This window comes from Carcharodon carcharias, chromosome 4, assembly GCF_017639515.1.
Source record: "Carcharodon carcharias isolate sCarCar2 chromosome 4, sCarCar2.pri, whole genome shotgun sequence".
NCBI lineage: Eukaryota > Metazoa > Chordata > Chondrichthyes > Lamniformes > Lamnidae > Carcharodon > Carcharodon carcharias.
The window spans coordinates 135,320,100-135,346,610 of NC_054470.1; the positions used below are offsets into that span (position 1 = coordinate 135,320,100).

At 44.3% G+C, this 26,511-nt stretch overlaps 1 protein-coding gene across 1 annotated transcript in view; it reads left to right on the forward strand.

Annotated features, from left to right (window-relative positions):
* Window positions 1-25,218, forward strand: part of LOC121276789 (carnitine O-palmitoyltransferase 2, mitochondrial-like) — a 47,413-nt gene extending 22,195 nt beyond the window's left edge. The window contains exons 4-7 of the mRNA XM_041185335.1: window positions 296-376; window positions 16,877-16,983; window positions 22,025-23,329; window positions 24,890-25,218. Coding sequence (XP_041041269.1) covers window positions 296-376; window positions 16,877-16,983; window positions 22,025-23,329; window positions 24,890-25,218 — 1,822 coding nt within the window. The remainder of the gene's footprint in view (window positions 1-295; window positions 377-16,876; window positions 16,984-22,024; window positions 23,330-24,889) is intronic.
* The last annotated feature ends 1,293 nt before the right edge of the window (window positions 25,219-26,511 follow it).

Below are 26,511 nucleotides of genomic sequence, written 5' to 3' on the forward strand. Positions count from 1 at the left end.
CTTTCTACCTCTCTCTCCTCCTTCCAGATGCTCCTTAAAACCTACCTCTTTGACTAAGCTTTTGGGTACTTGTCCTCATATTTCCTTAAGCAGCTTGGTGTAAAATTTTGTCTGAGTATGCTCCTGTGAAAGGTCCCTGGGGCATTCACTACATTAAGGACAGTGTTGAAATGAAATTTGTTGCTATTGTACACTATAGATCTAATCTAATTGTAAGTTGCCTACCACATGCATCACAGTTATGAAAAATGAAGTTAAACAAGTATAAATAAAAGTTAACAATATCTTTCTGTAGGTTACCTATTCCTAAACTTGAAGATAGCATTCGCCGTTATTTGGCTGCTCAGAGGCCACTACTGGAAGACGATGACTACAGGTAGGAGCTGTGCAGCACATGAAACTTTATGTATATTACCTTAAAAATATTTTGCAATGATCCAAATGTATCAAGGGATAGAGAATTAACAGATAGAATATAATTAATAAATCACAGCCTACATGTACTGATCAGGCACAGCAAAAACAGCATATATATCAATTTATAAAGTGCCCAACTACATAGGAAGTAGCAATAGTTTACAATTTCAATCCTCAAGGATTAAATTAAGAGGACTGGTTGTATAAACTTGGCTTGTGTTCACCTGAGTGTAGAAGATTGAGGTGTGTCCTGATTGAACTGTTTAAGATGTTAAGGGAAATTGAGAGCTACAAGTTATTGACGCCAAATGCTTAGCTCACCAGTAATGGGAGGACAGAAAATCTGCCAGCCAATACACTGAATCAGCCAGTAGGTTGTAGCTGGGTGAAAGTCAGAGCCAAATCTGGAAGGCAGGCAAGCATGGGCTGGCAGTGGGTTACAGTATTTTTGTCAAGCTAGGAGGAACACTCCCGGCTCTTCCACTGACCATGACATTGTGACCATGTCACCACCACATATCAAACACTGGGACACCTGCCCAGATATTGATACATGTTACGCTGGTTTTACACTCAAAAAATAAGTAAAACACATACCAAATTTTAACCCCTTAATTCTATCCTTTAAATAAACAGTAAATCTCCTTGTCCCTTGTAATGCATTAGCTGTGAACCTTTTGAGGTGTCTTAATAACCTGAAAGATGCTATATGAATATACATTCTTTCTTTTTTAATCCTATTTAAATGTAATTCACCTTTCCTGTACCAAAAAAATTGTCCCATTTATTAATACAGCCATAGATTCAATACTGGACAGAAATCAAGTACATGTATTATTAGCATTATTAGCAAATAATTGCAAATTGATAGAACGTAGTCAAGATTTGGAATAATAATTCACAAGTATACAAATTTCCTCATTCCAACAACAATTGCAGCATACTTCCATCATTTTTACATTCACTGGTGGAAATATGTTCAGGTCCTTTATTTATATTTGTTCATGGCCCTTGAGAAGGTGATGGTGAGCCAGTTATTGATCTGCTTCAGTCCATGAGAGCTCTGTATTTACAGGGTGCTGATAGACAAACACACATGAGCGCGCGCGCACACACACGCACACATACAATGTTGCTCAAGTAGCTTGTTGCTCAGCTTTTGCTCAGACAATTAATTGAGTTCCATAGAAAGACATTTCAGTGAGAATTAACCAGTTACACTGATATTGGAAATGAATGCCTGGTGTATTTCAATTTAGCAGTTCTAATTCTGACCAAATCTTGACATTTCAATTTCTCTATATGATTGTGTTGGCCATTGGTTAAAAAAAATGTATTTGTGTTCTAATACCTCAAACCGTATGCTATTATTGGAAAAAATATGAGAATGGTAAATCTGGAAAGGTTCTTCAAACTGAACTGCATGAGTAGAACAAGGAGACACAGGTTCAACCTGGTAAGAGGCAAAGTGAGCACTGATATTGAGAAGCATTCTTCATATTAAGAATGATCAACTTATGGTCAACTTCCTGCTGTCATCTGGAGCTGAAAAAATTCATCAATCTTGCTTCCAATTTCCACCCCTCTCTCGCCTTCACATGGTCCATGTCCAACACTTCCCTTCCCTTTCTTGACCTCTCTGTCTCCATTTCTGGTGATAGGCTCTCTACCAATATTCATTACAAGCCCACTGACTCCCACAGCTACCTTGACTACATGTTCTCACACCCTGCTTCTTTGTAAGGGCTCCCAATTCCTCCACATCTGTTGCATCTGTTCCAATGATGGTACCTTGTGACATGTCTTCATTTTTCCTGAGTCAAGGTTTCCCCTCTAGTATGGTTGACAGGGCTCTCAACTGTGTCTCATGCATCTCCTGCACCTCTGCCCTCATCTCTTCCTCTCCCTGCCAGAATCAGGATAGGGTTTCCCTTGCCATCACTTTTCACCCCACCAGCCCCTGCATTCAAAGGATCATCCCCTGTCATTTCCGTCAACTCCAGCCTAATGCCACCATCGAACACATCTTCCCCTCACCACCCTTGTCAGCATTTCGTAGGGATCATTCCCTCCATGACACCCTGGTCTAATCGTCCATCATCTCAAATCCTCATCCCCTTCCCACGGTGCCTTCCCATTTAGTCTACTGCATTCGCTCACCGAATTTGGCCGCCTCTATGTTGGAGAGACTAAATGCAGGCTGGGTGACCGCTTTGCAGAACAACTTCTTTCAGCCTGCAAACATGACACTGGCCTTCCTGTTGTTTGCCATTTCAATTTACCATCTTGCTCTCATGCCCATATTTCCGCCCTTGGCTGGCTACAATGTTCCAGTGAAGCTCAATGCAAACTGAGGGAACAGCACCTCATCTTCCGATTAGGCACTTTACAGCCTTCTGGACTTAACATTGTGTTCAACAACTTCAGACCATGAACTCTGTCCTCCATTTTGATCATTTAAAAATTTTTTTCCCCGACCTCCTTCCCCCACAAGGGCCAGTCTGTAACTTGTTCTAATGTTTTGCTTTCAGAAAGCATTGACCCTTGTTCTGCTATTAACACATTCTGCTACCTTACTTTTATGCAATTATTAGCACCATTAGTCTTTAACACTTTCATTACCACTCCCTTTGTCCTGTGTCCATAACATCTTTGTCAAATCTCTCCTCAGCTCCCACTTATCCCGACCTTCTATTTTGCACCACCTGCTCCACCCCCCTCTCTTTAAAAGTATAAAATCCATCACATTTCTACCTCTCTTCAGCTCTGATGAGGAGTCGTACAGTCTCAAAACATTAACTCTTTTTCTCTCTCCACTGATGTTTCCAGACCTGCTGAGTTTTTCCAGCACTTTCTATTGTGACTTCTGAAAAACTTATGAAATTCACTCCTAAGGTTGAATTTTCACCTCGGTGCAGGAAACAGGAGCAGGAGCCATTTCTAGGTCCCTATCCCATCCCGGGGGTGGGGAAGAGTCACTCTATGGAATTTGACCAGCGCCACTCCCTCCTTAATTGGCATGGAGATAGGTTCCCTGTTCAATTAAGGGTGGAATGTGGGCTCTTGAAGCTGGATGACCAATGAGTGGCCTTGCAACTTTAGAGAAGTGCCCGGCTGCAGTTAAAAGGTAAGTAACTGAGAAGGCACCTCATGAAGAAGGTGTCGTCTCAGCCACATTTTAAAAATTGAATTAAAAAAAAATAGAGAAAGTAGCTTTGGCTGTATCCCCAACCAGGCAGGGAAGGAGGTCATGCCAGGAGCACCAAAATCTTAGCCTGTCACTTGGTGCCCTCTTTCAGACAATTAAAGTGACACCCCCCCCATTGGCCAGAATTTTCCTGTTGGTGATTTGGGGCCGGGGCCCACTCGACGATGGGAAAATGACACGGAATGACGTCAGGAGGAACCCCAGACATCATCCCAGTCCCTTTAAATTTTTAGGAAGGCGGGTGGACAGTGAAATCAGCTGTCCACCCGCCAACCTGTCAATGGCCAATTAAGGCCAGTAACAGGTTAATTAAGATCATTAAAGACCAGCCCATCCAACCTTAAGTCTGGCGAGCAAGCCAGGGACCCCAGCGGGCTCCCGATTATACATGAAACAGGGGATGAGGTTTCATGTCCATTTTTAAAGTTTAATAAAGCTTATGTCACATGAGTGGGACATGTTAATAATATTTTTATTTTTCTATTTTTTAACTTTTGTGCACTGTCACTAATCTCCCTGAGACAACACTTAGTTTCAGGGAGATGTGTGCTCTTTCGCGGGCATGCGCTTCCTGTCGGGCAGGCCACTGGGCGGGCCTTAATTGGCCAGTCCACTCAAAATGGCGGCGGGCCCCGTTTCAGCAACGGGCGTAGGCTGTCTGCCCGTCACTGTGCTGATGGGGCCCGCACGCCCATCAAGGGCAAAATTCTGTCCATTGTGTCAGGAAGCTGGAGGCTGACTAGAAAATCTCAATAGTGTGATGGAATATTCTCCATTTGCCTGGATGAGTGCAGCTCCAACAACACTCAAGAAGTTTGACACCATCCAGGACAAAGCAGCCCGCTTGATTGGCACCCCATCCACAAATACTCACTCCCTCCATCACCAACGCACAGTGGCAGTGTGTACAAGATGCACTGCAGCACTTTCCAAACCCATGACTGCTACCATCTAGAAGGACAAGGGCAGTAGATACATCGGAACATCACCACCTGGAAGTTCCCCTCCAAGCCACTTACCATCCTGACCTAGAAATATATCACCATTCCTTCAATATCGCAGGGTCAAAATCCTGGCGCTCCCTCCCTGTGGGTGTACCTATACCACAGGGACTACAGTGATTCAAGATGACAGCACACCACCGCCTTCTCAAGGGCATTTAGGGATGGCCAATAAATGCTGGCCAAGCCAGTGAAGACAACATCCCGTAAATTAATATAAAAAAAAGAATGTGGCTCCTTCGAGTGAATAGAAATCTTTTCTAGTCCTGGGTTTGGGATTTGTCTAGGGATGGGCAATAAATGCCTGCCTAGTCAGAGACACCCACATCCTGTAAATGAATTTTTAAAAAATTAATCCCTGGTTTACAAGAGTTTTCACAAGCCTAATTGCCTGCTGTCTTAGGGAGGCAGGCAGCCTTGCAAGACCTTGAACCCACACCAACCAAAATAGATGGTGTCAGCAACGGGGTAAGGAACCTGATACACTAGCCTGCCTTGTAATTTTCAGGCCCTGCCCATAAGGGTAAGGGTATCTGGCATAGCAAGAGTGCATGTGGGACTGGGAAACACTATCGCCTACAGTGTGATGTAAAGGGACACCTGACATGAGACTAGAGAGATGTGGACTGGACAAAGACCTATGTAGATGCAAGCATGGAGTTAGCTCATAGCTTAGGCTATAGAAATCGTGTGTGTGTGTGTGTGTGTGTGTGTGTGTTTGATATTTATACAAATATATAAAAAATTATATATATATATATGTAAATATATGTATAATCTGCATAGTTATGTGTTATCAATAAACACTTAGGGCAGAATCATCCCAGATTTGCACAAAGTGCGATAGCGGGCAGGAAAAATGGCATTTTTCCCACCAGCCACAATGACAGCTTTTTGTGCCATTTTATCCCATTCCCAGCCCATCCCGCCTCATTAATAATGCAATCCTGGGAAACATGCCAAATCACTGGTGGGGTGGCCTCTATTTCACCCGCCCCGTCATCACCTCAGGCCATCAGTAATCCTGGCGCCATATTTAAAGGGTGTCCCCGCACAGAGCTAACACTCTTTAAAGGATCAGAAGCTGCTACAAAGTAATGGCTGCCAAAGGAAAGAAGATGCCCCCCAAAAATTTAGCGACACCTCCCTCAGGCATCTATTGGATGCAGTGGAGGCCCACCGTGAAGTCCTCTACCCCCACTTTGGGCAAAGACCAGCAAGCAAGGTCACTCTTCCTGCATGGGAGGTGGTGGCAGTGGTGGTCAGCACCAATGCCCTGCAAAAGAGGACAGCGACCCAGTGCTGAAAGAGGGTGAATGCTGTCCTCTGTTCCGCCAGGGTAAGTTACTCTTCTCAACTCACATACTCACAAACCCATCACACATCCACGGGGATCTCACTCACTGCTGGTTCAAGGGGCATCACCATTCACTTTCTCACACATACCTTAATTTGCCCTGCTGACTGTGTCCTCATCTCATCCATGCCACCACTCACCACCCACCCATGCCAGGCATCCTTCTCATCTGGCCTGGCAGGCATCCTGCTTACACTCTCCCTATCTGTATTCATGACAGATAAGTTGACACACAACAAGAGGAAGAGGTTGCAGACTGCTGGGATAATACCTGACATCAAGGTCCTCACAGACATGGACAATAGAGTTATTCAACTGGTTGGCGATGATCTGGACAACTTCTGTGCTAACAGTGAGGTTGGCAGTGCTATACCAATTGAGGAGGGAATACCAATTCAGGCAGGGAGAAATTACTGAACACAGTGGGACTGGGGGCCTGAAATACATTTGTTTCAATGCGAGAAGTATAACAGGCAAGGCAGACGAGCTTAGAGCTTGGATTAATACTTGGGACTATGATGTTATTGCTATTACAGAGACTTGATTGAAGGATGGACAGGTTTGGCAGATAAAGGTTCCAGGATTTAGATGTTTCAGGCAGGATAGAGAGGGATGTAGGAGAGGTGGGGGAGTTGCACTGCTGGTTAAGGGGAATATCACAGCTGTACGACAGGAGGACACCTCATTGGGTTCATGCTGCGAGGCAATATGAGTAGAGCTCCGGAATAGGAAGGGTGCAGTTACAGTGTTGGGGGTTTACTATAGGCCTCCCAATTGCTGGCGGGAGATTGAGGAACAGTTATGTAGGCAGATTTTGGAAAGAATTAAGAACAATAGGGTTGTTGTGGTGGGTAATTTTAACTTTCCCTATATTGACTATATCACTTAGTGCTAGGGGTTTGGATGGCGCAGAATTTGTAAGGTGCATCCAGGAGGGCTTCCTGAGACAATGTGTAGATAGTCCAACTAGGAAAGGGGCAATACTGGACCTGGTATTAGGGAATGAACCCAGCCAGGTGGTCGAAGTTTCAGTCGGAGAGCATTTTGGGAAAAGTGACCATAATTCAGTAAGTTTCAAGGTACTGGATAAGGAAAACAGGAGTCCTCGGGTTAAGGTGCTTCATTGGGGGAAGGCTAATTATAACAATATTAGGCAGGGACTGAGGAATCTAGACTGGAGGCGAATGTTTGAGGGAAAATCAACAACTGACATGTGGGAGGCTTTCAAACGTCAGTTGATAAGAATTCAGGACTGGCGTGTTCCTGCTAGGATGAAGGATAAGCATGGCAAGTTTCAGGAACCTTGGATAATGAAGAATATTGTGAGATTAGTCAAAAAGAAAAGGGAAGCATTCATAAGGGCTAGAAGGCTGGGAACAGATAAAGCCCGTGGAGAATACAAAGAAAGTAGGAAGAAACTTAAGCAAGGAGTCAGGAGGGCTAAAAGCGGTCATGAAAAGTCACTGGCAACCAGGATTAAGGAAAATCCCAAGGCCTTTTATACATATGTAAAGGGCAAGAGGGTAGCCAGGGAAAGGGTGGGCCCACTCAGGGACAGAGGTGGGAATCTGTCTGTGGAGCCAGAAGAAATGGGAGAGATACTAAATGAATACTTCTCATCAGTATTCACCAAAGAGAAGGACTTAGCGGTCGATTTGTCTAGGGAAGAGTGTGTAGATAGCCTGGATCATGTTGAGATCAAAAAAGAAGAGGTGTTAGGCGTCTTGAAGAATATTAAGGTGGATAAGTCCCCAGGGCCAGATGGGATCTACCCCAGAGCAGTGAGGGAGGCAAGGGAGGAGATTGCTGGGGCCTTGACAGAAATCTTTGTAACCTCACTGGCTACGGGTGAGGTCCCAGAGGACTGGAAAATGGCCAATGTTGTTCCATTGTTTAAGAAGGGTAGCAGGGCTAATCCAGGAAATTACAGGCCAGTGAGTCTTATGTCAGTGGTAGGGAAATTATTGGAGAAGATTCTTCGTGACAGGATTTACTAACATTTGGAAGCAAATGGGTGTATTAGTGAAAGGCAACATGATTTTGTAAAGGGGAGGTCGTGTCTCATTAACTTGATCGAGCTTTTCGAGGAAGTGACAAAGATGATCAACGATGGAAGGGCAGTGGATGTTATATACATGGATTTCAGTAAGGACTTTGACAAGGTCCGTCATGGCAGACTGGTACAGAAGGTAAACTCGTATGGGATCAGAGGTGAGCTGGCAGGATGGATACAGAGTTGGCTTGGTCATAGAAGACAGAGGGTAGCAGTGGAAGGGTGCTTTTCTGAATGGAGAGCTGTGACTAGTGGAGTTCTGCAGGGATCAGTGCTGGGACCTTTGCTGTTTGTGGTATACATAAATGATTTGGAGCAAAATGTAACTGGGCTAATTAGTAAGTTTGCAAATGACGCCAAGGTTGGAGGGTTGCAGATAGGGAAGAGGATTGTCAAAGGATATAACGGGATATAGATCGGTTGGAGACTTGAGCGGAGAAATGGCAGATGGAGTTTAATCCGGACAAATGCGAGGTAATGCATTTTGGAAGGTCTAATACAGGCAGGAATTATACAGTAAATGGCAGAACCCTTAAGTGCATTGATGGGCAGAGGGATCTGGGTGTACAGATCCACAGGTCACTGAAAGTTGCAATGCAAGTGGATAAGGTAGTCAGGAAGGCATATGGCATGCTTGCCTTCATTGGCAGGGATATTGAGTATAAAAGCTGGGAAGTCATGCTGCAGCTGTATAGAACCTTGATTAGGCCACACTTGGAATATTGCATGCAATTCTGGTCATCACATTACCAGAAGGATATGGAGGCTTTGGAGAGGGTGCAGAGGGGGTTTACTAGGATGCTGCCTGGTCTGGAGGTTATTAACTATGAGGAGAGGTTGGAGAAACTCGGATTGTTCTCACTAGAGCGACGGAGATTGAGGGGCGACTTGATAGAAATTTACAAAATTATGAGTGGCATGGACAGAGTAGATAGTCAGAAGCTTTTTCCCAGGGTGGAAGAGTCAATTACTAGGAGACATAGATTTAAGGTGAGAGGAGAAAACTATAAAGATGATGTGTGGGGCAAGTTTTTTACGCACAGGGTAGTAAGTGTCTGGAATTCGCTGCCAGAGGAGGTGGTTGAAGCAGGTACGATAGTGGTGTTTAAGAGGCAGCTTGACAAATACATGAATAGGATGGGAATAAAGGGATACGGACCCTGGAAGTGCAAAATGTTTTAGTTGACAGGCAATACGATCGGCGCAGGCTTGGAGGCCGAAGGGCCTCTTCCTGTGCTGTACTTTTCTTTGTTCTTTCTTCTTTGATCTAGCCGTGCAACATCCATCAGACAACCATGCTGTACGTCAGTTCCCCTGTCCCCTGCCATTGACTAATTATCTTTCCTTGCTTTCGCAGGCACATCTGGGAAGCAGCCGAGGGGTCCATGACCCAGGTCCTCGATTCAAGCCCCAAAGAAACCTCGAAAGAAGAATCTGATGACACCCTAATTGAAGACCATCACAGCCCTTACCCACACCTTCCAGCAGCGCAGAGACACACGTCTCGGTGGGACCTAGTTCTACAGTAGCCTCAGGATAACAACCTGGTGATCACATCGCACTGTCTGATCCACAGCAGGCGGTGGCAGGGAATGCCCAGGGTTCTGGCACTTGGAGGACTGCTGGAGGCCAGAGGTCTGCTGAGCCGAGTCAGTTAATGAACCTCTGGGCTCGGCCAATTGCTACAGCTGCAAAGGCAAGCTCTGGAACATCAGGAAGGGATTTCTGTTGCACTCCTCAGATTGTAAGAAGCAATGGAGGAGGAGTCCATCCACCTTCAGTCTGAGGTGATAGCGCCGGCATGCCAACGCACCATGGTCAACACTGGTAGGATGGTGGCATCGGTCCTGCACTGCTGCACGGGCTGAATTCAACTGCTGACGCCATAGCTGGTCTCCAACAGTGTCAACGCAAGAGGGGTGCAGGCCAGCTCAATCTCACTTTGGTTTCCCCATCTCCTCAAGGAGTCAGCCAGGGGGCCTCGGGTACACATAGGGATGGGCATCAGCAGGTGTATACCCTGGGGCCATCTACCCAGGTGACTCTAGGAATATCCGGCCCATCCGAATCCCCTCTTGCTGTGACCCCAGCAGCTCCAGCTCCACAGGCTGAGGAGGGTGCCTCTGCCGCACAGCAGGCCCCAAAAGCAGGCCGGGGCCCTCCAGGTCTTGGTTCTCCATAGTACACCAGGTAAGGCCATCACAGACAGGGCTTAGCCATTAGCAGGCTGCCTCCACCTCCACTGTGGATATCAGGAGAGCACCATGATGTAGCAGCAGGATTAGGAAGGTTAAGAAGATGCAGTTGCACAGCCAGGCATGGGTGTTAATCACTTGTACATACTGTTCACTATTGTAAATAAACTCCCAAGAATGTCTCCTTGTCTTTGGCTCCTTGTTATGATAAGCAGTGTCGATCGTGTCACTCAAATGTGAAACCTTGGTTCCTGCACAAGATAAAGCCTCTTCCCTGTGTAGTTTGTAAACTTCAGGCCAAAGTAATGATCTGGCCTCACACTCCCCGGACACATTACTGATGCCTGCACCTCAACAGTGCTTGTCATTGCTGCCAGAATGACATCGGCGCGTCACAGAGTTCCGTCATTCTCTTGCTCTCTCAGCACCTTTGAGGTGGGGCTGGCCCCCCATCTTTTCAGTATCTGTGACCACTGATGCTGTGCTTCTGAATGGGTCAGGTGCTGAAGGCGGACAAAGGGTCAGCTGCATTTCAAGTTTCATAGCTACATCTCCATGATCTGACACTGATCACAGAATGCAGGCAAACTGCCGTCAGCCAGAAAGGAGTCAGACATTTTCAGAGGCTATGTAAAGATCTATGGAGTGTCCTCTCTGCGTGTCATCATCCTCCTGGAATCTAGGGACTATTAAGGCCTTCGCTGTGTCTCCATGACATGAAGCAGAGCACTTAGGGTATGTGCGCTGCCATCAGCCACACAGGAGTCAAACATTCACAGAAGCTATTTGAGGATCTATGGAATGTCCTTTCTGCATGTCATCATCCTCCTGGAATCTAGGGACTATTAAGGTCTCTGGGATGCACAGGAGTCAAACGTTCATAGATGCAAGGTGAGGATGTCAGGACTGTCCTCACTGCATCTCATCATCATCCTCCATGAATCTTGCAGCTTTGAGGGCCTTCCATGTGCACTTGCCTTGTCTGGCCAGTGCAATGGCCTCATCGCCACATCCTCACATTTGAGGACCTCATCACTGTTACCCCTTCAACATCCTCGTCAGAGGATATGTGCAGCTCCTCCATCTCGTCCTCAGCCAGGTTCTCCTCCTGTTGCAGCACCAGCTTGTGGAGCAAGTGATGATGATGTGCGATGCCCTCTGGGGACTGTCTTGCAGTGCTCTACCTGACCTGTTGAGGCACCGGAACCTCATTTTCAAATTGCCTATCGCTTGCTCCACCAAAGTCCAGGTTGGGGCATGAGCCTCATTATACCATTGCTCTGCTGCAGTCTGAGGTCACCGCACAGGTGTCATCAGCCATGTGCTCTGTGGGTGGCCCTTGTCCCCAAAGAGCCAACACTGCAGTCTCTCTGGACCCTGTAAGATGTCAGGGATCTGAAACCTGCTAAGGATGTTGGAGTTGTGGACGCTCCCTGGGAATTATGCGTAGACCTGTAGGATGTGTTTGTGGTGGTTGCACATTAGCTGAACATTCAGCGAGTGGAAGCCCTTGGGGTTGGCATTGTTGGTTGCTTGTTGCCACAGAGAACTAAGCGCCATGCAAGTGCAGTCGGTGGCACCCTGCACCTGTGGAAATCCAGAGATCCCAGTGCTCTTGCTTCCTGGCTTTTCTGATCCTGGGCAAAATGCATCTTCGTGAAGATGGCGTCCATGACCTCCTGGATACATTTGTGCATGGAGGCTTGTGAGATCCCACATGGGTCAGCTATGGAGCCCTGGTAGGAGCCACTGGCATAAAAATTGAGCATTGTGGTCGCTTTCATGGCAACTGGCAGTGGATGCCCTCCATGTCCCCATGGCGCCAAATCCTGGCATGTGCGACTGACCAGTTCCCTAGACATGCGTAGTCTTCAGCAATACTGGTTCTCGGTCATCTGTAGGAATGACAAGCGCCATTTGTTGACCCTGGGTCTAGCGAGGCACCTACGAGCGATGGCTCACTGTGGATCTGCAGCTATGTGCACAGCAGGCCCTGCCACCCCTTTGTCTTGAGGGAGGTGGTCCTCCCTTTGCCAAGCCAGGCACCTTCATCGCACTCTTCTTCTTCTGCTCTGGTCTTTGTACGTCTAGAGGCATACCGCTAAATCACCAGGCTCCATGATCCTGATGTATTCCTCCTGCAGGATCAAAGAGAGAGATGTGTAGGTTAGCATAGGTGTACTAAGATTCTCTTTTGGTTGAGTCTAAAGGCTCCTTCACGCTTGCAGGAGAGTGCTGGCCACCACCAGCTCATTGGCTGTCCAAAACTCCACCCATTCCAATTGACTAATTGGCAGCAGCTTCAGCCACTGGACTGCAGGCTGTGCTTTCAGCTCAGGTGCAGGCATTCTTCTAACCCACATTGCACGGCTGCACTGTTAGCTTGAATCATGAAGGATACAGGTCCAAGCCTTAATGAAGAGATTGCAAGGGGCTGGGAGTGCCTCCACCAGTGACTACGCAATGGCTACTTTCCACAAGGGAATTGTACAACTTGCCCACTCAGCCAGTTGCTCTTTGCCCCCTAAAATGCACAATAATTTGCAGTCTGCACCCAAGGGGTGAAAATGTCTGGAGCATTTGGTAGTACTTTGAAACTTTTCTGCCCACTCAAGCAATGCAAGAGCATCAGAGGCCCAACTCCAAGCATGTCAATGGAGCTGCTGCTGAACAGTCGCAGCTGTGGAAGAATGTTCACTTTTGACAAACTTTACCAAGTGCATGGCTGCTTCTCTCAACAATCCTTCTCTCATTCCCTGGAATGTGCTTGAGTATTTCCTTTAGTCTGCCTTGTGCCCCACCCCCCGGCCTGATCCATACGGGAGTCCTTGCACACTGAATGCCAGCTGGGAAAAAGCGACTTGCTTGTGCCCTCTGAAAATGTGCAGCACCTGTTCCCTTATGTCCTACGAGCAATGCTCGTGAGTGCTGTGCAAGGTTGTGTGCACTCACCTCCAAGTTGCCCTTAAAGTTCAAGTCGTCAGGTGCACGCCTTTTAAAGGCAGTCGTGAAGCACGCCGTTCTGAAGTCACGTCGCATGGCGGTAAATTTGATGTGGGGCGATGATTCTGGGGAGCAGGGTATATGATTAGATGCAAATTAAAATGACGTTTCTGACATGTGGCAGCAGTAAACATGGTCCGCCGTTTACAGGTGGAGCAGACAATTGCAAACTGATTTCATGACACCGTAAAACCGATTTTTGGCCGTCTTGCCATATTGTCCCCTCCCCCGCACACCATGGGACTGTAAAATTCCACCCTTAATGTACAATCATACAAGACTCAGAACCTCTTCGTGAGACCTACTGAACATACAACATACAACATGGTGGCAGTTCTTGGAAAGACCCAGAACCTCAAAGAAGCTGGAGCAGAAGTTCAAATGTTGGAAAATTAAAGAAGCAGAATTCTGACCTGATTGAAAGCACCTGAAGTGAAGACACAGAAGAAGATTGCCTGAAAGAAGCTCCATTGCAGAATTGGAAGCAGAAAGTCAGAATTAAAAGCCACCACTGTGCAGCTGAGTACTCCACAAGATCTCATGGAGTTCCATTGTGAGTGCTGCGAGATTGCAGAATCAAAGGGCCTAACAGGGGTAAGCAAAAAATTCAGTTCTAAGCCAGGACTAGCTGAAAAAGCTTCAGTGTTGCAAAAAAGTCAGAGCAGCCTGTTTCTGAAAGAACGGTGGCCAGCCTGGGTTCAGAATCGGTGCCATACCACATAGTAGCCAAGTTCACTGTAAGGAAAAGAAAGCAGAAGGTTTAAAAGCCTCAATCAAAGCCAGGAATCAATTGTAAAATGCCTGAAAATCCTCTGATTTTGCAAGGAAGGCCCAGAATAGTTGATTGAGTAAATCAAAACTAAAGGCAAAGAGGTCAGGACCACCATTGCTGGTTTTGGTGAGCATGTCAAAACACAATATGCGTGGGAAGATTCTGAAAAACAGTTACTACAGTGCCATCTTTAAAACCTGCATTATATTTAAAGTTGTATTCCCTTGAACTTTAAAGCAGCCATGGACAACAAATCAACATTACCAGACCAATTGGGACTGAGCCAAGGGCCAGACCAAACACAAAATTGGGGACCTTTGCAAAAAGATCTTCAAGATACATGATAACTTCAGGATTAGATAAAAGACAGAAGCTGAACAAATGAATATACTACTTAATTCACTAGGTCTGATAGCCATTTATATTATTATGAGGCAAGGAATAAACAAATCCTTGGGTAAATTTGATGAAGTTTTAAAATTATTTTAATCTATTATTTTAATCTAAGAAGCAACAAACTTTAGGGAGAAATTCAACAAATGTGTCCAACAGCCTGGAGAATTGGTTGACTTTTTATAAACAAATTATACAGATTGGCTGAAGGCTGTGGCTTTAGTGACCTTAACTCAGAATTCACAAGGGACAGAATTGTTGTCAGGCTGGCTGATGATGCCCCTTCCCAACATACTACCAAGGAAGATCTGACACTGGAAAAGGCCATCCAAATAGTCAGACACTGAAATTCATCAATAGTACCGATCTATTTTATGTGGCGAAAGTAATCCATAGTACAGAGCAACCCCAACAGTCCAGCTAGTAATATAACAAAGGGATAGAGAGACTCCCTGCCAAGGAAGGCAATACCCAAACCAACCATGAGAGCAGTATGGAGCCAAATGACCTCACAGACAATAGCAATGTCCAGCAATCTCAGCACAGTGTTTCAACTGCAACCACCTGGGATAGTTTGGAAAGATATACAAAGCTAAGACACCTGGATGGCCGAAGGATTTCAAAACAATCCATGACACTGAGGTACCACACCGGAAAGAGACCCAACTGTGCTTCTTGAGTGAGGTCAAGATTCCTGGATTCTCTTTTTGGAATGCAGACATCTCAGTAAATGGTCAGCTCAACAACTTCAAATTGAACACGGGAGACAGTGTTCTGGTCCTCTTGGATAAGAAACCATGGCTGTGAGACCTCTGGCTATGAATAACAGACACACCACTCTACAGGCCTGTAGGAATCCAACTTCTGGTCATAGGCATGATCCTAGAACTGCTAAGGTAGGGGGACAAGCAGATATCTGAAGTCTAAAACCAATCTTTTTCTCTCTTGAGCAAAGATGCCTGTGTTGCCCTTAACCTTCTTAAAACTGCAGAAGACATCAAGACAACCTCTGTCATCAACCACACGGAACGGCAAGTTCCCAAGAGCCTCACAAGCCAAGAGACTCTCAACTGGAATTTCAGCTCTGAATTATCTTCACTCTTCCCAGAGTCAGTTTGTCTAATTCCTTTGCAGATGGCAGAAACTCCTGTTTGGTCAGACCAACCAAATCTTCAGATAATTACCACTGTATTTCGAGTGGAAGACACACAGGAAAACAACCAGCAACAGGAGAATGAGCCCAAGCCCCAGGCTCCAATGGTTGCTGTCACAATACCTGTAAACACCATGGAACAGAGACAGCAACCTCCAGCCAACACACAAAGCTGCAAGATGATGCTGAAGCAAGGAACAAGTGACCATCAAGTCACCAGAGTACACCTCAGTGAGGCACAGAGATGCACAGAAGAACACAGTTTCGCAATAAAAGCCAAACTGCAAGGTGAGCCCACTGATGAGAAACATCCAAATGACAGGGAGAGACATCTTCAACTTTCACAAAAATCACGGTGGACCACACGGAAAAAGAAAAACCGGGTTTGTACCACAAATGATTGGAGTGAACATTCTTTCCAGAAAGGCAGGGACAAGTCGGTGGTCTCTAAGAAGAGCACTTGGGGAGTTGACAAAGAGGTTCAACTTGGAGGAGTGAAAAATGCGGATCCGAAGAAGACAACCAAGCTCCAGAAACACAGATTACAACTCAAACTCCAAATCAACAAAAGGTTGCCCAAATCAACAGGGCCTACCACTCCTCTGAATGTGACCAGAATAAGATCTGGAACAATTGTCAAGCCTCCAGACTGTCTGAATTATAAAGTCAGAGACTTGAGGAGGTGCAGAAGGTGTGTCACAATTGGGTAAAGACTTGAGGGGGGTTTTGTATAAGGGTATTTGGCAAAGTGAGGGTTAATGTGAGACTGGGAAACAGTACCGCCCACAGTGATGTAAAATGTCACATGACCCAAGACTAGAGAGTTGTAGACTGGACAGAGACCTGTGTAGAAGCAAGCATGGAATTAGATTATAGTTTGGGCTATACCAACTATATATTTACATAGTTATGTGTTATCAATAACACTTAATGTTAACCATACAAGACTCAGAACCTCTTCATGAGACCTACTGAACATATAACATACAACAATCCATCTCTGATCCTGACCTCGGCAGGGCCCAAAAATTCAATGTATGGATAATGTACTGGAGATGGGAATTCTAGAATCATTTAAGAAACAGTTGGGTATTAAAACTGGGGGACTTTAGGGTCTTTCTGATCAATGAACAAAGATGGGCCAATTGGCGTTAATTATCTGCAATTATCTTGCAATTTCTCAAATTACACTTTCTGGACACAAGTTCTGTCGTGGCAAAATACATATAAAAATGATGATTGACTGCCCAGCATAAGTTAAATTTAAATTTACATGGGTAGACCAAATGTTTCAAAACATCTACATTTGTTCTCTCTTATGCAGGAAAACAAAAGATATTGCTAAGAATTTTGAAAAAGGAGTTGGCAGAACACTACACAAGCAGCTGGTATATTCAGACCGAAAGAATAAACACACAAGTTATATTAGTGGTAAGATAATCAGATAATTGTATTGCTGGCTCTTTGCTTCTTTAACTTTATTAATAAAAAGAGTCATTCTTTATGACAGGTGACAATGATCATTTGATCCAGGAACAATTCAGCTGAGTTCCTCTGACCGAGGGAAAATGACATGGTATGGATGTCAGCCTGTGGTACCTGTGTAACACAACCAGGCAAGATACAGCCTGGAACATCTAATCACTTATCACCCATGAAGGGAGCACATCGGATCAGAGGCTTTGCCCTCAGTGTGGTGGGACCATTGATTTCCTTCACCACCTCATATCAGTTTCCTTATCATGCCGGCAATGAAAAACTATATGAGATGTGTGACTTATGGTCTTATTATTTATACAGTGCAAACAAATGGACATTGTTCTCAGAGAAAGTAAGAAGACAAGTGACCCCCACTCAGTGTTCCATGTGACGTTGTGACCTCCACACTCAGCCATTTATATGCACTGCTCCCCTTGTGGCTTCAGAGGAAGTGGAGGCAGCCTGTTCACTTGTTTCTGCTAGCGGCTGAGATGCATGTGGCAATTATGGTCCTCATCATGGAGCTGCCCCTGGGGGGTGCATTTGCAGCAGCGCAGAGGCAGTCTCTGTTACTTGACCCTGCTGCACAAAGGCTCTCGCAGTCAGAGGAGCCATGGGCGCCGAGGATTATGATGGTGCAGACATGGTGTTGCATCCTCATCCTCCTTGTCATATCCTCAGCCCTTCATGGGTACACCAGATTCCTGCAGGGGAGCACCAGCTGAGGCACAACTGGCATTTGCCCCAGACATCTCTGCACCAGTGCCACTGACTGCTCCAGGCTACACATTGTAGAATGCAACCTGTACATGCCAGAATGTTTCTCCTGCATCCACTCAGAGTGATGCCACATATGGCTCTCCATGAGATTTGCCCCTCCCTCTATGGAGGAGCTCATGCCCTCCAAGCCCTGAGCCATGGTGGCACACATGAGCTGGATGAACTTCTCCATCCTCTGCCCTTTTACCCACAATGGCCTCAGGGAACTCTGACAAGTAGGAGCACACCTCCTGCTGCTGTTCCAGATAAAGCCTCCTTTTCTGTGACTCCTTAGGTGTTGCACCTGTGCCCAAATGAGCAGGCCTCTGTCTGTCTCTCTTTTACAACGGGAACTGGCACAGCTAACTTTGCCTTTGGCACCTTCTGCACACAATGCTGAGCCCCATACCCACCCATCAACCGGCCAGACAATCTCCTAGAATAGGAAGTTAGCCATAGATAATTATGTTGCTCACACTCAGGAACTTGGCCAGCTTCCTTTTGAATGTTTGCAGATTCACTGCAACAACCTGGCAACTTACTTCATAGGTCAATGACTCTCAGTAAAACAAAGTACTTCCTGACATCTAATCTAATTCTATTCTTATCTTATGTCTTGTGAACAAATAGGTTATCCAAGAGCCTCTCACCCCTGCGCCACTAACATACCTGACATACCCTCTACAGGATACATTGCAGCAACTTGCTAAACTTCTTCAGAAGCTCCTCCTAAACCTGCAACCTTCAACAACTAGAAAAACAAGGGCAGCAGGTGCATGAGAATACCAGTGCCTCTAACTTCCCCTCCAAATCACATGCCATGCTGACTTGGACATAAAGCTCCATTCATTATTGTTGCTGAGTCAAAATTCTGGAACACCCTACCTAACAGACAAGAGTGCCTTCACCACCTGGTCAACCAACACATTCACAAACGCAACCCCCTACCAATGACGTCCACAGCACATGAATGAATTAAAAAAAAATACCTGGACAATCTTCAGATAGATATGGTTTGAACGCTGTAACACTATAATATACAGGCCTCATTAACACCATTGAAGAGCTGAATTTTTCCAAAGAAGATCTATTCCTATTGCTGAGGCCACAAGTGGGAGCTGACTCCGCTACAGCAGACAGCAGGACCCTGGGGCATTATTTTGCTGGTGGTGGCCTGTAAATTAACCACTGCCAAGGCCATCATCCAACTGAAGATAGCAGCCTGCATCCTCCAGAGCTTTGGCCCAACCAGAGGGTGGGCAGCTCAGTATCCTTAGCATTGCCTGCAGCACAAAAGGGGAGGGCATCTTAATGCTGAGAAACAGTCAAAGATGAGTGAGTCTTTCTGAGTAAATTGGGTTCAAGTAGGCAGGCCTGTGATCAGGGTGACAGTTATCCAACAGCATTGCCTTGGGTGCGGTGGCTATTACTGTTGAGGGGCTGCTCTGTGGGCCTCCATCTAGGAGGCCACCACCTCCCCTCCCCCCCACCATATACGAATGTATGAAGAAGGAGCAGTAGGCCATTCAGCCCCTCCAGCCTGCTCTGCTATTTAATAAGACCATGGCTGACCTGATAGTAACCTGAGATCTGCATCCCACTTACCGCTGATAACCTATCGCACCCCCGCCCCCCTTGCTTACCATGAATCTATCCACCTCTGCCTTAAGAATATTCAAACTCTGCTTCCAGCAGCTTTTCAGGAAGAGAGTTCCAAAGACTCACAACCCTCTGAGTGAAAAAATTTCATTTCATCTCTGTCTTAGATGGGCAGCCCCTTATTCTTAAACAGTGACCCCTAGTTCTAGATTCTCCCACAAGAGGAACCATCCTCTCCACATCCACCCTGTCAAGACCCCTCAGGATCTTATGTTTCAATCAAGTCGCCTCTTACTCTTCTAACCTCCAGCAGATACAAGCCTAGTCTGTCCAACCTTTCTTCATAAAATAATCCACCCATTCCAGGTATTAGTCTGGTAAACCTTCTCTGAACTGCTTCCAATGCATTTCCATACTTCCTTAAATAAGGTCTTTTTATCGTGTCCACAGACAGTCTATACATGGCCCAGCCAGAACTGGACACATTTTTGCACCTTGTTGTTGAATTCAGCAAGATCTGCAACAGTGCAGGGTCCTGCTAGCGATATACATTGCAGGAGATGTTGCATAGTCTGTGGCTCAGTTCCACATTCACAAATTGTCGGGCGGGTTGTATATCCCCATTTGCTTAGAGACAACTTTGAATGACCTACACCAATCCTACGTCTGTTAAGGCACTTCCAGGTTGCCCAGTTGCAATTAGCTCCTGGGGGAAGGCTTTCATCCGGTAGAATTTCCATCGCTGGGGGTTGTTTGAGACTGGTGAGCCGGTCTTTCCACAAGGTGATGCGGGCTTCAGATAGGGTTGATTGTAATGGAACAACACTGCTCATGAAGCTCTTCATTGACTTTAGGCAGCTGGGTGTAGGTGTATGACCATGTAGAGGGTGCCTCTCATCTGATGTTTGACGGAGTTGCTTTTTCGGTGGCTACCGTTCTTCTTATATCAGGGGGAGTGATACCCACCAGGATATATAGGCTGTTGGTGTTTGATGGTTTTAAACAACCTGTGATAAGTCGGCAGCTTGCATTTAGAACGGCATCCATCTTCTTAGCATGAGTAGATTTTTCCCATGCAGGGCAGATGTATTCGGCAGTGGAATAGCAAAGAGCAAGTGCACTGGTTCGCAATGTTTTCGAGCTTGCTCCCCATTTTGTGTTAGTGAGCTTATTCAGGATGTTGGTTCGTGCGCTCAATTTTGCCTTTGTCTTTTAGATGTGGTTCTTGAAGGTGAGGCATCTGTCAAGGGTGACTCCTAAGTAGATAAGGTGCTCGCAATGCATCAGTGTTTCTCCACACCAGGTTACTTTAAGCTGGCATTTGGCTTCACGGTTTCTGAGGTGGAATGCACAAACTTGCGTCTTTGATGGGTTTGCGCGAAGGTGGTTTTCTTCATAGTAGGATGTCAGTCCCTCCAAGGCCTCAGAAAGCGTTTTCTGCTTATAATAATTTTATAAAATAATAAAATAATTTTCTGCTGCTCCCTACGCTAGTACCATCAGAAAGCCACCATACAGGTAGCAGAAGAACGCTTTAATAAGGTGACCATTACTATACACAGTACACCAAATGTGGTCTCACTCATGCCGTGGACAACTGAAACATAACCTCCCTACTTTTGTATTCAGTTCCCCTCGCAATAAATGATAACATTCTATTAGCTTTCCTAATTACTTGCTGTACTTGCATACTAGCCTTTTGTGATTCATGCACTGGCCATCCAGATGTAATTAGATGTTAATTAATTAATTAACACCATCCCTCAGGAACCACTGGGAGGCCACCAGGGTTACCTGATGGTCTCCCCTTGCAGCAGCAGCCTTCCCAAATGCCAGTAAAATGCCTGTAGGGGTGGAAGGTGTCCCTGAACTAGACAATTAATTTCCTCAATAGGCCACCCAATAGGCAGTCTTGCCACTGAGATGCCCACCAGTGGTGATATGTCATGGCAGCAGAAAGACATTGGACTTCCTCCTGACACTGTCCCCCACCATATTGCCAACCCTCTGGCCTCCCGGCCCAATTCCAAAGAGCTGATAAAATCCAACACATAAAATACAGCAGTTGGATTGAAACCGTGACTTGTGATGTTATGTCAAGATTTCTGCATCATTATAACCTACTTGCACAGAAATGGGTAGGCCTTTTCAGTGTTCAGCATCATTTGTGGGAGAAAGGCTGACAAAAAATAATTTTCTGCTGCTCCCTACGCTAGTACCATCAGAAAGCAATCATGCAGGTAGCAGAAAATTCTGCCTAATGAAAAACTGGAAGGTTATGTGTAGCTTGTTTATATGGTAATTCAACTCATATGCTTCTCATGATTTGCTTCAAAAGACTACATTGGTATTGAATCTATACTAGCATTCATTATGGTCCCCTTTTCTGGATGATGATGGGAGTTACAGTGATTCTGAATCTTGTATGCTTGCTAGGTTGCTTCAATGATAAGCAACTAAATCATTTCCATACTTCTTTAGAGTAAAATCTTTAAAGTCCACTGAACAGAATCATCTTGGTTGGAGAAAACACAAAGTAGGAAGAGTGTTCCTCGGCACTCTCATCATAGTGATCAATAAATGTCAGCTCGTGATAAAATATAAAATAACCTTTTTATTATGTTCTCTTTTGCAGCTCCCTGGTACAACAAATATCTAACAGCAAGAGAACCTCTTGTTCTCAACTTCAATCCATTCATCAGTATGCACCTTGACCCTAAACCAGAATATAATAATCAACTTGTTCGAGCCACAAATTTGGTCATCTCAGCTTTAAGATTTCTCAAAACACTGAGGAGCAATTATTTGACACCAGATATATTTCACATGAAACCAAAGTGGAGTGAGACCAATTCATTCAAAAGATTGGTCAGCTTGCTTCCCTCCAGAATTTCCTGGTATGGAGCCTACCTGGCCAGTGCTTATCCTTTGGATATGTCTCAATATGTCTGTCTGTTTAACACCACCAGGATCCCTAAGCTGAACAAAGATGAACTTCTGACAGTGGAGCAATCCAAGCATTTGCTGGTGATGAGAAATGGCAATTTTTATGTGTTTGATGTGCTGGATAACTGTGGTGATATTCTCCATAAATCAGAAATCAAGAAATGCCTTCACTGTATCCTCCTGGTGGATAGCTCTCCTCCCAAGTTCCCACTGGGTTACTTGACAACTGAAGACAGGGATACCTGGGCAAAAGTGAGACAGGGTTTGGTAGATCTAGGAAATACAGAGAGCTTGCACCAAGTGGATAGTGCCATTTTTTGTCTCTGTCTGGATGATAATCCAGTTGAGAATGAAACTGAACTCACCCACGCTATGCTCCATGGTTACGGCGCAAACCGCTGGTTTGACAAATCCCTCAGTTTGATCATTACTAAGAACGGGATATCTGGCATTAACTTCGAACATTCCTGGGGGGATGGTGTGGCTGTATTGCGGTTCCTGGAGGAGATATTTAAGGACAGTACAAAAAATCCAGCTATCAGCCCCAAACCAGAGCCAACTTCATCAGACACATCTGCAGCTGTCAGGAAACTTGAGTTCAAACTGAGCGAATCAGTGCAAGCAGCAGTCAAAGCAGCACAGGAGAAATTTGAGCATCAAAGAAAATCCTTGGAAGTCGAACAACTAGAGTTTCGCAAGTTTGGAAAGAATTTCATAATCAAACAGAATTTAAGTCCAGATGCAATTGTGCAGCTGGCCTTTCAGATGGCCTTTCTCCACCAGCATGGCAAAACTGTTTCTACTTATGAGTCCTGTAGCACCGCTGCCTTCAAACACGGACGCACAGAAACTATTCGTCCAGCTACTCTTCTTACCAAACAGTGCTCAGTGGCCTTTGTTTATGAAAGGGGGAAGCACAGCTCAGAGGAACTGAAGAACAGGGTTCACAGTTGTTCCGAACATCATAGGAAGTTGCTGATCGAAGCCACCTTGGGTGAGTCACTGCGCAATGTTAACAGAAAAGACCATACAGGATATCACAATAGAAGATTAAGGGATATGGAATTAGGGAGATGGTAGCAAGCTCGATTAGGAGAAAATGGAGAGCTGGAGTTAAGGGCAATTTTTCAGTGGTTAACCCATGGGGTTCAGTTTCAGAGCCATTTCTGTTCATGGTGTATATTCATGATTTTGAAATAAACCTAGCGGGAGTGGTTTCAAAATGTGTAGACGATACTAAGATAGATATTGTTCAATCCTTAGAAAACCAAAGGAAGCTGCAAAGTAAATGGCCTAAAATATGGCAGACAGAAAGTAATTTCAGCCACTGTGAAGTAATACATTTTGGTAAATAATAAAAAGCAGTAACTGTACTATGAATTGTTGGTTACATGATATGGATGAGCACGTGCTTTAGAGCTACAGTTTCAGGTTATTAAAGGCAGTATTTTAGATTGATAAGACAATAAAAAACAAATGGAGTTCTAAGCTCTAGGTAAACTTTTCTGATTCTTTACCTCTTTCTTTCTTTAAGAAGCTCCTTAAAACATACCTCCTTGACCATGCTTTTGGCCATCTGTCCTTATATCACTTTATGTGGCTCGGCATCTAACTTTGCTTTATAATGTAATGTCTCGGGACGTTTTATGTTTTATTACAATAAAGGTGCAATATTAATATAAATTGTTGTTTTATCAAAAGTTATAGAATACAAAATTAAGGGCTTATGATAAGCCAATATAAAACTGTATAAGACAACTTGAAAATTGGGACTTTTCTATTAGAACAATGCAGATCATGGAGTAATATGACATACGGTTTAAAATTATGGGAAGATGGAATAGGGTAAAAAGTAACCAACTATTTCCAGTACTTGAGGGATCTAGAACGAGGGGTAATGGATAAAATTGGGAACTGGAATTTCAGCTTTGGTGGGGTTTGTAAAATAGCATCCATTATTCACCTGATTGCCCTTTCCAGTGAATTAATAATTTCAAGGCTAAGTTGATTTAAATAAATAAGACTTAGAAATTACTGTAAGTGATGTAATCATACAAACACCTAACACTTTTGCATCAAATTTCTGTCCCTACTATTTCAAGGAGAAGTTAACCCTTTTTAAAGTAAACAAATACCTCAATTGAAATAACAAATCTGAGAATTAAACATTAAGCACATTAATCATTTGCACAGTAATATCAATTACTATAATCACTTATTCAGTCACATGTCTTTTGTACCTGAACAGCCTTTAATGGAAAATGCAATGGGCCAGAATTTGCTTGCAGAATAATGCCAAATTTAATGCGCACATTGTTATTAATGAGGAAAGGTCAGAGTAACAAGTCTAACTAATGGGGCATGCCACGAGCCCCACACCAGCAAATAGTGAGCCATTAGAAAGAAGAACCAAAAACATTTGCAACCCACTTCATGCAAATCACCCGTAAATTTGAAATTACATTTCACCATTTTTGTGATTATACTCTGATATATTTGACCATGTTTCATATTCATTAAATAACTATAAATTGATTTTTCAATTAATCTGTAGGCAATGGATTTGATCGACATTTGTTCGCAATGCAGTGTCTGGCAAAGGCCTCGGGTGTGTCTCTACCAGAATTTTACCAGGATCCTGCCTACATCCAACTCAATAATATAATCATCTCAACGAGCACATTGAATAGTACAGCTGTTGAAATTGGTGGATTTGCGCCGGCCACACAGGATGGATATGGCATTGGATACAACATTTATGACACCTGGTTTGGATGCAATCTCATTTGGTATGGGAACAGAGAAGGAAATGAATTTCTGAAATATTTGAACCAGAGTTTGGATGATATCTTTGATGTTCTAAAAGGAAAACCTCTAGTTTAATGGAGACATCTTGTATGTGGAGGATGTTTGAAAAAGTATTGCATTGTTATTTGTAAAGCAGTGCTATTTTGAAATGTAATTAAAGTATGAATGTATGTAAATACATTTATTTTCTTAACATTCTCTCAGCACACTTTGTTTCAATTTGTGAACATTGTTACTAATCACATATGCCCTACTACAGTCTGGATGATATTTTCTCCACAGATCCATGAACGATGTTTTCAAAGCAGCTTCAATGTATTTTGGTTGATAAACTAATAACATAATTACAGATTTCTGAAGCTATGGCCACTGTTACTGACATATTGGAGCCAACACACTGGATTAAATTGATAATGCAATGCTCTTTTTGTTAGACTGTAATTGCTTGTAATAATAAATAGTTGTCAAAGAGATATCCCTATCTTTTAAATACACCAAAACTCCAGATAATTTTCAGTTATTGTTAGGGTTTTTGAAAACCTGAGTGTCTGGTAATCCATCATCTGCTTGACTATGGCTACCAGGTTTTCTCTGGCTCCTGGTGGAATTGACTCCAGCATGATGAGACCACTTACTGAACTCAACAAAGATATCCTAGCTGGTGACAAGCCAGGCAAGCCTTATAATCTGTTGTGTGTGTGAATTTTCAGCGTAAGAGAACTGTAACATATATTATGCACAAATTTACTGTTCTCAGACTTTAAAGTGAATGGTCAGGTTTTAATCATTTTGACAGCGAATAGATCTTATTAAAGGTCAATCTTGAAAAATTCGCTTTAAGAGAATAAATATTATTGCAACGCCATGTTGCTTCCCTATTATCAAACTAATAGTCCCAGAAAATTCTTATAAACTGGCTAGAAAAGGCAGGTGATATAACTAATGTTGAACTTAATCCTTAATCTGTTAAATAAAACATATATGATTCTAACTGCCAAAGTTTTGGTCATTATACCTTTTCACTTTGTTTTCGCATCCAGCAGATTTTAGAGTGTAGACAATAAAAGTTAATGAAGGGTGTACTCAGTAATTCTTATTTTTTTGTACTATCCTTTGTTAACCATTCACTTTAGGAGTCAGCTTCAGCTCAGTGGTAGTACACTTGGCTCAGAATCACATATGCTGATTGACATCCTTTCACTGGGTGCACTATCCCACCAGTGGATACTCAGATCAAGGGGTCACCTGGCCTAAGAAGAGCTCCAGGTTGCTTGGGACTTTCCAACTAGGCAGAAATTAAGCATCATTCACTCTCAGGGAAAAGTGCCCCATTGATTCTCCATCCATTATTGGTAATGCTAGTCGGGG